Below are 12,208 nucleotides of genomic sequence, written 5' to 3' on the forward strand. Positions count from 1 at the left end.
GAACAAAACAGACAATCCTCTCCCTCCCCTGGATCAATGTGCGCTCTGTATCTGTTCGTGGCTATAACCCCATGCACAACTCTCCACTGGAGATCTGCTGTTCTCTTCTCAACAGGCAGCTTGTACAGGGAACGCCAGCTGCCTTTCGGGGAAACGTCTGGGCCAAAAAACTCGGTCCACCTCGACTCTTTCACTCCCGACAAACAACAAAGATGTAGGACCTTAACACAGGACTGATAAAGTGCCTTTTTCCCCGCATCCTGGAACTTTTCCAGAAGAGGAGTATTAAAGGACAGCAGCCCACCTCCTCTTTCCTGCCACTCCCCGACATCTAGGGTAACAGACAAAGATGGGAAGCTGTATTCACCCTCTTCACTCCACTGCTCACACAGATTCTCAATGTTTAGAAATGTTCGAAGTTGTTCTGGAAGTGCAGCAAAGACTTCCTCCACCACTCTTTTAAGCACCCGGCTGGAGGTGATATTAGTCCCTTTTTTGAGGACGTCCAGGGTCAGGCTGCAATTCTCTGCTCCAAACAGATCTTCATAGGACTGCATGGCATGACTGCTCATTTCCTTTGGATCAGCTGTTATACGACCTCCTGGCAGTTTAAGATAGGTCAGCAGCTTCTTTTGAGCCACCGATCTCTCAAGATTAAAAAAGCAAGACGTTGGGGCATCCACGTCTTTTAGTTGAAGGAAACGACACCGCACAAGAGCTCCCTTCACCCTCTCCTGCAGGAAAGAGCTCAACTCCATGCGTTTCTCCTTCAGCAGGATACCAGTGGTGGGATCCACACTCCCATTAACCCCTCCTCAGGGTTCTTAATGTTGTCCTCGAGATTTTTAACAGCTGTTTTTAATGTAGCAGAAGAGTGTGATGTATACTGCTGACAAAAAACACAAATCTGAGCTTCACCAACCTTCAAAGCTTCAAAGAATCAAAATCAACTTTTTTTTATTGCCACTGATACCAAAAACATTCAAAGTTTTTACAGAAAACATTGTCCAGTAGAAGCTTGTTATTAAAATGCCAGAAGGACTTAGCCCTTTCACCTGGTGAAATAATCAGCTCCTCACTAACAAAACGGTGGTCAGTGAAGCCAACAGGCCAAATATTACAACTAATTAATCTGGGGTTGAGAGTTCTCGAGATGTAAATCCTGTCCGGTTTAGCTGCACACACCCTGTTACTGTTAACCCTGACCCATGTATACTGTCTGGATTGTGGATGTTTCACTCTAAATGTGTCCAACAAATCCAGGTGTGAGATGACAGAGTTTAGAGTCTGGGATGAATGTAGATGTGGCTCCTCTCCTATCGACGGTGAAATCAAGCGTACAGTTAAAATCACCACCAAGGATGATCTGATCCTGATTAATAGATCAGTAACTCCTTTTGGAGATGGGTATATAAAGCTACTCTTTCAGCTCCATTATTTGGAGCATAAATATTAGTGAAACAGAAAACAGTGTCCTCTATTTCTGCTCTTACAATTAAAAGCCTACCCTTTACAATTTCAGCACAAGATACGATATTTACATTTGCAGATGCTCTAAACAAAATGGCTACTCCTGCACTAAAGTTGGTGCCATGGTTAAGGTAGTTAAAGCCCTCCCACCATAAACCCCAATCTGTCTTATCTGATGGTGTGGTATGAGTCTCTTGTAAAAACAAGATGTCAATGTTTTTCTGAGTTGAGATATTTGAGATAAGGCCCATTTTTCTGTCTGTCTCTCCCACCATTAATGTTAAGAGATCCTATTTTAAGACTCCTCATAGAAAGATCAGAGAGAAAAAAACACCGTGTGATGCATGATCATTTATTTGACGTTTCATCCATAAATTGATTGATTGACTCTAAAGAATAAAAATCAGAGCCACTATTTGGCAAATCAGCAATGGATGCATTGTCTGACTCATAATCTTCATCCATGTCCTCTCCTTCACATGATGCCTGGCTACAACACACTGTCTTACCTTCCTTCAATGAAACATCTAGAACTGCAGAACTTGTGGAAGCTTCAGTTTTATCAGTATTTACAGTCCTCGTAGAGGGAACTGACAACAGGGAAACTTGTACAAATAAATCAATGAACACACCACTCTCAATCAGCTGATACACAAGAGGCTGACTCTTCAGAAAAACAATCACAGCCTTGTTCATTCGGGATGCATACTAAAGTTTATCCTGACCTACCTGTTCACCTACAGCTAACAAAACCTCCTTCATGGTAACAGTACCGTTCGGCGGGACTATCTGAACTCCCTGTCGGAGAGTCGGATGTGGCGTCTCAGCAGACGCCATTCCTCCCGAGAACCCCTCCAACGGTCTGTCTTGCACAGCCAACATAACTCAATATAAATATGAAAACAGTCTTACCTGATCATGCACTTTGAAAACAGTAGAAAGGATAGCAAACAATTCAATCTCTGCACCACTCGCAACACCACCACTGTCACTCACACTCACATTCACCGGAAACGAAGAGGAGAGGAGATGAGAGGAGAGGAGAGGAGAGGAGAGGAGAGGAGGTGTAGAAAAAGGAGAGCAGAGGAGGTTTAGGGAGAGGAGAGGAGGTGTAGAAAAAGGAGAGCAGAGGAGGTTTAGGGAGAGGAGAGGAGGTGTAGAAAAAGGGGAGGAGAGGACAGGACAGTGGAGGGCTGTTGGTGATGGATTAACATTTTGATCAGAGATTAAATCAATAATTAATTGTGTATGTGTTTGTCTGTGTCTTTGTGTGTGACTGTGTGTGTGTGTGTGTGTGTGTGTGTGTGTGTGTGTGTGTGTGTCTGTGTGTCTGTGTGTGTGTGTGTGTGTGTGTGTGTGGCAGTCACAGGGTGTGTTTGAATTATTAACCACCGTCTCCCAGCAGGTGAGGAAGTGTGTTTGTTTTCATCTCCTGCACAAACGGCTGCTAATCAGTGATGAGGCACCACCCATCTGAGTAGGAGGGGAGTATTTCAGCACTCCCTCTGCAAAGAGATAGAGAGAGAGAGAGAGAGAGAGAGAGAGAGAGAGAGAGAGAGATAGAGTATTTATTTTGATGTTTGTGTTCAGAGAAATAAAAGTTGAGTCTGAAGTAAACAGTGAGAAAGAGAAAGTCATAAATATAGTCAGTGAGTTACTGTGAGGAGACTCTTGAGTGTGTTTGTGTAGCTGGAGCTTCCAGCAGGAGGTCAGAGCCGTTTGTAAAGGTTGACCAGCTGATAAATAATTCACCACAACACTCTGACTTTGTGCAGAGCGTCATGTGTGAACGCAAACAGCTGAATGTTTCTTCACCCAGAGTTTCTCCTCCAGCCTCCTCGTATTTATTCTGCAGAAAGTCAGAGCGAGCTGATGTGAGAACACAGCAGGATATAATCAGGAGAATTCACCTGGAGCGAGTGGGAGGGGGCGGTGACGTTTATCTACTACTCTTGACTAATTTCATAATGATAAAACATAACTCTGGATTGGTGCTTTAGAGACAATAAAATCCACATCACCATGTTTCTCTAACACTAATATGTGTCTCTAGTCTGTCTACAAACCCCCCCAGTGATGAGAAAAGTCCATCCTCTCCGTCTTTTGCCTGCTCCACTTTTCAGAAAATGTGTGCTCAAACAGGCCGTTTGGAAATTTTCCCTTCATGACATCACAAAGGGAATTAGCCCTTCCCCCAGGTGGGTGACACTCCCACAGCTAGGTGTTTGTTCTGCCCTCTGAGTCTGCCTTCTCACTGTAAACAATAGGACATGGAGCGAGAAAGCCTGAGACACCCAAGTCCTTCCAGAGAGGGGGCGTGGTCAGACACAGCTCATTTACATTTAAAGGTACAGACACAGTACAGACACAGCAGAGCTGAAATAGAGGGGTTTATAATCATGATCAAATACAGGATCAGAGGATTTAGAACAAGAAACTTCACACACATGTTTTGAGGAGCTCTGAGACTTATTTACACTGGTTGAAGAGGAGGAGAATATGTGACATTTAAAACAGGACTGATTATGACACCTGTGTAGAAAGGTAGAAAGAGGGAGGACTTCTCCAGGTGAGCACAGGTGTGTCTTCAGTCCAACATCATCAGCATCTTTTCAGGTGAGACTGAACCATGAGCTGACATCAGCTTTCACTATTCAGATACTAAGATACTACACACACACACACACACACACACAGAGGTCTGACTGCGAACACTTTCAGCCATCAGATTAGCGATGAAGCTCTGGTTTCAGCATCTCGGGTCAAACGAATACAACGCTCCCTTTACTTTGTTTGAGTCTCAGATCAAAGAGAGACAGTGTGTGTGTGTGTGTGTGTGTGTGTGTGTGTGTGTGTGTGTGTGTGTGTGCGCGTGCGTGCGTGCACGTGTCTGTGTTGTCTTTGTTTTAAAGAGTCAGGATCAAAGCGTTTAATTACAGCTGGATCTTGTTTCTGTTTTATTCTTTCTCAAACATGTTTCCACTCGTCTCCTGTGTGTTCAGCCTTCTCAGTGTGTGTGTGTGTGTGTGTGTGTGTGTGTGTGTTTGTGTGTTTGTGTGTGTGTGTGTGTGTGTGTGTGTGTGTGTGTGTGTGTGTGTTTGTGTGTTTGTGTGTTTGTGTGTGTGTGTGTGTGTGTGTGTGTGTGTTAAAGGCCTGATATCTGTGAACAGCTGTCAGAAGAGGAGAAATAACCGAGCTGCTGAATATCTAAGCGTGTTTCTTCTTCATGACTTCTGATGAAATTGACGAGCAGCAGTGTGTAACTTATACACAAATACCACTATACACACACCACAGATACCAGTATATATGCACCACAGATACCAGTATATATGCACCACAGATATCAGTATACAGACACCACAGATACGAGTATACAGACACCACAGATACCAGTATACAGACACCACAGACACCAGTATACATACACCACAGATAACAGTATACATACACCACAGATACCAGTATACACACACACCATAGATACCAGTATACACACACCACAGATACCAGTATACATACACCATAGATACCAGTATACACACACACCATAGATACCAGTATACACACACCACAGATACCAGTATACAGATACCAGTATACAGACACCACAGATACCAGTATACATACACCACAGATACCAGTATACACACACCACAGATACCAGTATATATGCACTACAGACACCAGTATACAGACACCACAGATACCACAGATGAACTGGTTACGGTCCTAACTAGCTCCACCAATCAGAGCTGTCGCTGTGCCCCTCTAGGATTGTGGGTAGTGTAGTTCTTTTCCTCGATATCCTGAATAAACCGTGTTGTTCTTGAAGGTTGATATCAGACAAACTGTTGTCTCCTACAGGAAGACAAACCACCGTTTCACTCTCAGGTAGCTCATTGTCAGTTTACCTGGGATGGTTATTACATCATGGCGAATACTCGTATCTGGTATGGAGATGATGGTGGTGGTTTACTTCCTGAAGCCCACTGTACAGATCTATAAATAAAGAGTTTCAGAGTTTCTGCTCGTAGTAAAATCTGACCTGCAGCGAAACTGAAACCTCATGTAATCAGAGAGGAGAGATATTTCAGGGTCGCTATTCAGAGAATCTGAAGACTCTACTGTAAGCCCCCCTCCAACACACACACACACACACACACACACACACACACACACACACACACACACACACACACACACACACACACTCACACACACTCTGCAGAAGGCACCCTAAGCCCCGGTTGGTGTGTGTGGTATTCCTGGACTGTACGACCCGGTCAACCTGAGAGAGGATCTGCAAGGAATCCTGTTTACTCCCACACACACACACACACACACACACACACACACACACACACACACACACACACACACACACACACACACTCCAGACACACAAACACTCCTTGTGACCCAGTTAGAGGGTAAAGTTTTAGAGTATTTCTGCGAGCTAAAAGCAGAAGGAGTGACAGAGGTGTAAAGATCCTCCCTTGGACTCGTGATCCAGAGTCAGAGACGCTGACATCTTTAATCAAAATGTTTTAAAGTATTTCGATTTGTCTCGTGGAAACTTTGCAAACTTTAAAAACATGACAGACGTCGACATCATCTCTGACTGGAACGTTTCAAACATGCAGAGGAGATGCAGGGACAGACTTTGATTTGATTTATCCTCTCATTAATTACATGGTATTATTTCTATTTGTATGCATCATGATCCTCTGAGGGTTCAGCTGCTTCTGTCGTCTCTCCACACGTTAAGTTTCAGTCTCTGTAAACGATCTTTGAAGCCTGAATGAAGCCTGGCAGGTGAAACTCTGTGCTCTAAAAACTAGACCGATAAATCAGCCAGCCGATTATATCGGCCCATATTAGCTTATCCAGTGACTATCTGTATTGACTAGTTTTATCTCTGACATGCGCGGATATTACAAGATTTATTCACCAGTCAAATATCATTTCATTTGAGTTCATTGTATTAAACTAGCAGCTCTCTGTCACCAGCAGAGGGCGCTTTATGGATTACAACAAGCATCATCACTCTGCAGAGTGTCGAGTGGTGATTCACGTGCTCAGTTACTTTCTAGCTGAGTGACCACCTTGTCTTCATTATAAATCTTTGATAACTGCATCTGTGGGATCAACACAATAAATGTGTTTATCTTATCTAAATCAATCTTGGTCGGGCAAGCAGCTTGGAAGCAAAGGAGTACCTTTGCTTCGTTAGCTAATACAGAAAACAACACACTACGGGACGGTTTAATCAATCTGTGAACTGACCCCGCCTCTTTTTGGGACAGGCGTCAGGCCTTTACATATGTTCAAACATTCAGTCCCGTGTTACAGATGGATCTTACCATCTAAGTGTAACCACGAGGTCACTGAGCCACTGAGGAGTGAGTTTAAAGTCAAACGTAAACATTACACATTTAACGTTTTAAAACATGACCATGGTGCGACCTTATTGGCTTACGGTCTCAGATTCATTTGCTCTGTTGTTTATCATCAACAGAGATGTCAGGGCTGCTTGTGAAATAAATCACGGAGTGCATGAAAGCATCTGCAGCATGAGGCGGGAAATGCTCGCTGTTGCAATCCTGCTCGCCATTTTCACATGCGTATATTCAGATTTAAAGAAATCAAATCACAGCCTGATATGTGATGAGGTGTCTGTGTTTTTAGATCAGTGAACTTCACTCTAGTAATCATCTATATTACAGTTTTCGAGATGCTAAAAAAAATCTGTCTCTGTGTTGTAACTGATGTGCTCCTCTGCCCCGCCCCCGTTCAGCTCTGCGTGACCTTTTAACGAGACGCTGACCCTCTGCATCTTTGGATTTGGTGTCGGTACATTAGAGAGATTGATGCCGTGGCATGTTGACATGAGAGACGCGTTGAAGAGGTAGAGTGACCTTGGTTTCATGCACAGAGAGCGAGAGAGGGAGAGAGAGGAGGGAGGGAGCGAGAGAGTGAGGGAGAGGAGGGAGAGAGGAGGGAGAGAGAAGAGGGAGGAAGCTAGAGAGAGGGAGAGAGAGAGAGAGAGGGAGAGAGAGGAGGGAGAGAGGAGGGAGAGAGAAGAGGGAGGAAGCTAGAGAGAGGGAGACAGAGAGAGAGAGAGAGAGAGAGGGAGAGAGAGGAGGGAGAGAGAAGAGGGAGGAAGCTAGAGAGAGGGAGACAGAGAGGGAGAGAGAGAGAGAGAGAGAGAGAGGCTGACTGATGCAACGAGCAGGAAACACTACAGAATCTATCAGCTTATTGGTTTTTTCAGCCTTCGGTTCAGCCAATCAGAATGCAGCTCAGTGTGACATCATGAGTTTATATTTCTGGGGAACTTTGACAAATATTTGATGTTAATTTAGTTTGTTAAAGTGATGCTTCTTTCCCACTGAGACGGACCACAACAACAATAACAACACCTGTCAGCCAATCAGAACGCTCTAACGACTCCACCACTATATTTATTTATAGATATCATTCATGTTCTTAAGATGTGTAACACTTCCACCCAACATGTGCACGATTAATTTGACCCCCAGCATCTCTTCAGAAGTTTCACGATTCATTTTGAAGACCGCCGATCTGCGAGCCCGAGTCCTATCACCACCATGCGACCCCGAGTCCTATCACCACCATGCGAGCCCGAGTCCTATCACCACCATGCGACCCCGAGTCCTATCACCACCATGCGACCCCGAGTCCTATCATCACCATGCTGGGGCGGATTAAAAAAAATTCTGTTGTTATTGTGACACATAAACATGAGCTGTAGGAGGAAGCACTGAGTACATCTCGTGAAGAGTCTGGTGGTCAAAAAAAGAAAAAGGTCAAAGGTAACTTAAGCCCCTTTTCACAAATGCACAAACAAGGTCTGCACGCCTCCGCTACGACCTCCGTGAATGTTACTAAACTGCTGCATTTTGTTTTCTGCTCTCAGTTTGTTCTTTACAGTTCACGCAGGGCTCACTTCTTCATGAGGCAAGTTCAGTCTGTGCCTTCAAATGAAGACTCAAAAAGTCTTCACAGGAAGAGCATTCGCCTGTGTAAGAGTTGTGTGTGTGTGTGTGTGTGTGTGTGTGTGTGTGTGTGTGTGTGTGTGTGTGTGTGTGTGTGTGTGTGTGAGTGAGTGTGTGTGAGTGAGTGTGTCTGTGTGTGTGTCTGTGTGTGAGAGAGTGTGTCTGTGTGTGTGTGTGTGTGTGTGTGTGTGTGTGTGTGTGTGTGTGTGAGAGAGTGTGTGTGTGTGTGTGTCTGTGTATGTGTGTGTGTGTGTGTTTTTGAGTGTGTGTGAGTGTGTGTGTGTGTGTGTGTGTGTGTGTGTGAGTGGGTCTGTCTGTGTGTGTGCCTGCTTGCGTGTCCATCCTGTGGGGGTGTAGTGGTTGAGGTCACGTCCCGTTGGATGGATTGAGACGTGTTTGAGTTCCAGGTCAGTTCTGTTTCTGCACACTGAGGCCGACCCCATCTCACGTGATGTGTGCGCTCCGCTCTCTCTGAGGATCTCGAGCTGGAAAAGTCGGTCAGGAAACTCTGTGTGCGTTTTAAATTAAGGTTACACTCAGTCAGAGGCTGTAAGTCTGTGTGCACGGTGTCATGACAACAGAGGCTGACTGTAAGTCTGTGTGCACGGTGTCATGACAACAGAGGCTGACTGTAAGTGTGTGTGCACGGCGTCATGACAACAGAGGCTGACTGTAAGTGTGTGTGCACGGCGTCATGACAACAGAGGCTGACTGTAAGTGTGTGTGCACGGCGTCATGACAACAGAGGCTGACTGTAAGTCTGTGTGCACAGTGTCATGACAACGGAGGCTGACTGTAAGTCTGTGTGCAGGGCGTCATGACAACGGAGGCTGACTGTAAGTCTGTGGGTGCATTTTGTCATGACGATGGAGGCTGGTCGGATTCTGTGTGATGGGTCCTGTTTTCTCTCTCATGCAGCCCGGAGGCGCTTCAGTCTGCAGCTGCAGCCTGATCACAGAGAGACGGCTGCAGGTCAGACAGAGACGCTGCTCTGTGCCTGTCAACTGGGTCAACTGGGTCTCAATGCCAATCATTAAACAAACACACACACACACACACAGACACACACACTGCATTAGAAGTCGGGTCAATCGGTTGAATCGAGCAGGAACTAATAGACTGGCTGTGACCGTACAGGAACTCAACCAGCCTGCTGATAAAAACAACCTCTACATATCGTAGCACCAGATTAAAAAAGTTATTCTTTACACATGTCGCTGAACTCATGAGCTGATTGGTTCACTTCAAAACTCCTGTTACTTTTGTTTCTGACAAACATCAGCCTGTAGAACTGCACAGTGCTGACGTTCCTCATAGAAACGATGCTCTGGGAGCGCACAGAGAGGAGGAGACGAGGTGAGAAGAGAGGAGAGGAGGAGATGAGGTGAAAAAAGAGGAAGAGACAAGGTGAAAGGAGACGAGGTGAGAAGAGGGGAGAGGAGGAGATGAGGTGTGAAGAGAGGAGAGGAGGTGAGATGAGAGGAGGAGACAAGGTGAGAGGAGACTAGGTGAGAAGACGAGTTGAGATGAGACGAGGAGACAAGGTGAGAGGAGACGAGGTGAGAAGAGAGGAGAGGAGGAGATGAGTTGAGAAAGGAGATCAGGGTCAAGTACATCAGGGTGGGAGAAAGAGAGAAGAGGAGGAGAGAGAGGATGATGAAGATGTGTGACGAGGAAGGGAGTGGCGGTGTGAAGGAGGAGTGAAACGAAAAGGAGGTCATGAGTGGAGTAAAGAGGACCACATGAGTCTACTGAACATGCGTTAAAGACCCTAGGCAGACCTGGAGATTCAGAGGCAGTTTAGGTGGATGAGCAGGTCCTGGTTCAGGAGGATTAACGAGGTCCTTCTCCTGAACAGTCAACAACATCAACATATTATTTTCAAACTGTCTCGTTTACCTTCAGTGATACATACAAACAATATAAAAACTGATGAGCAGAGCCGACATCAGTCCGTGTCCTCGTCTGTCCAATTAGAAACTGTAAAGAGTTTTTGGAGCAGCCACAGCCAATCAGGAGGCAGATAGTCTTTGTTTACTTCAGGGAGTACCACAAGAAATTCTGACCAATCAGAGAGCAGTTTCCTCGCATTTAGCTCCTCTTGTAAATGTCCTCGTGTGAACACAGACCAAACTGGAGGTAGTTATGCAGAAATGGAACAAACAGGTCAATGATTCAGACCAGAGCAAACGATCTAGAGGAGTGAAAAGTCCTCTGGTTCTTGGTTTATGTGTGTTCAATTTAATCACAAAAATAACTTTATTTTTCTCAACTCCAACAAAATGTTTAAAAAGATTTAAAAATCTCTGCAGATGGTTTTCACTTTGTCATCATAATTATATCATATAATTATAACTATAACTAAAAACTAAACTATAACTAAAAATCCTGGAAGCATGCTCATTATAATCACGTGAAATCATTCTTAAATACAGTCTGAGCGGAGGAGGAGTCAGTGTGCAGAGAGAGAGGGGAGGAGAGAGGAGAGAAGAGGAGGAGAGTAAGGGAGGAGCGGAGGAGAGACTGAGGTGTCAGTGCTGCAATGCAGTGCTCACTACCCCACCCCGGACACACAAACGCACACACAAACACACACGCTAACATGCACACACACACGCACACATACGTATATTGTACACAAGGGATCCATCGTCTTCATACACTCCTCGTCCTGAAGAGAACGCTCACAACAAGTAAACAACTTTTAAGAAACAGAGAAGTCATTTTTCATGTCTTTCTGTCAAAGTAAAAACAAACAGATTGTGTTTTTCTTCAAACATTATAACTTGTGTGTGAGTGAGAGTGTGAGTTGGTTGTTGGAGCTCCAGGCTGACAGGCTGAGGTCGGCTGATCTTTACCCCAGGAGGGAGAGTCCTGTCTGGGGGAGAGAGGGGACGACCATCTGGCTCCTCCGGGTGCCTGTGGAGCTCCTGCTGCTCCCAAACAGACTCTGCTCCACCCTGACGGCGCGTCCTCTAGCAGGAGAGACACTCAGAGTGTAGAGCTCTGATCCGACCTCTGACCTCTGTCCTTAGTGTTTGATTCAGTGGAGAGGTCATCACATTACAACAGCTCTTTTTCTCACACATGCACTGCTGAAAAATGTCCACACAGGACAGGCTTGCTGTGAAATCCTCCTGAATCCTCCTCGCTCTTTATCTGATCGGAGCCATGATAGGCGCTCATCCAGATAAAGTAGGAGGACAAACATCCTCCATTTGATGCTCACAGTGAAGGGAAAAAAACAATTAAACCTAAGCCTACAGTAAAAAGTAACAGTGCAGTGTCTGTCATAGGACAACAGACTGTTGTCATAGACACAGGACAGACATGCAGCTCTTTTATTCTCAGCGCACAAACGCTCCATCCAATCTCTCCTGAGCGTACAGCCAGCGCTCTCTGCCCGTAAAAAAACCTGGCGGTGGACAGAGGCCCTGAGTGCTGGATGTAGGCTAGTTGGTTTACGTCTGTGAGTGAACGAAGACTCCTGAATCTAAGACCGAATCTAATATGAGCTTTTTTTTGTGTGTTCTTATAGGTTGAGTTTTTGGGGTCTTTTCCTGCGTCTTATTTTGAAGGCTCAGCGTGAACATTTCCTGACAGCTTGTCCTCTCTGTGTTTGTTTCAGGAGGAACCAGAGACATCGGCTCGGCCCTCACCAGGATGTGCATGAGGCACCGCAGCATCGAGACCAAGCTCCGCCAGTTCTCCATGTG

At 45.4% G+C, this 12,208-nt stretch overlaps 1 protein-coding gene across 3 annotated transcripts in view; it reads left to right on the forward strand.

Annotated features, from left to right (window-relative positions):
- Positions 1 to 12,208, forward strand: part of LOC109997280 (MTSS I-BAR domain containing 1) — a 39,285-nt gene that overhangs the window by 8,739 nt on the left and 18,338 nt on the right. For all 3 annotated transcript variants that reach the window (XM_065948278.1, XM_065948277.1, XM_065948279.1), the window contains exon 4: positions 12,121 to 12,205. In XM_065948278.1, the coding sequence (XP_065804350.1) occupies positions 12,121 to 12,205 (85 nt within the window). The remainder of the gene's footprint in view (positions 1 to 12,120; positions 12,206 to 12,208) is intronic.

This window comes from Labrus bergylta, chromosome 19 (genome assembly GCF_963930695.1).
Source record: "Labrus bergylta chromosome 19, fLabBer1.1, whole genome shotgun sequence".
NCBI classification, from domain to species: domain Eukaryota; kingdom Metazoa; phylum Chordata; class Actinopteri; order Labriformes; family Labridae; genus Labrus; species Labrus bergylta.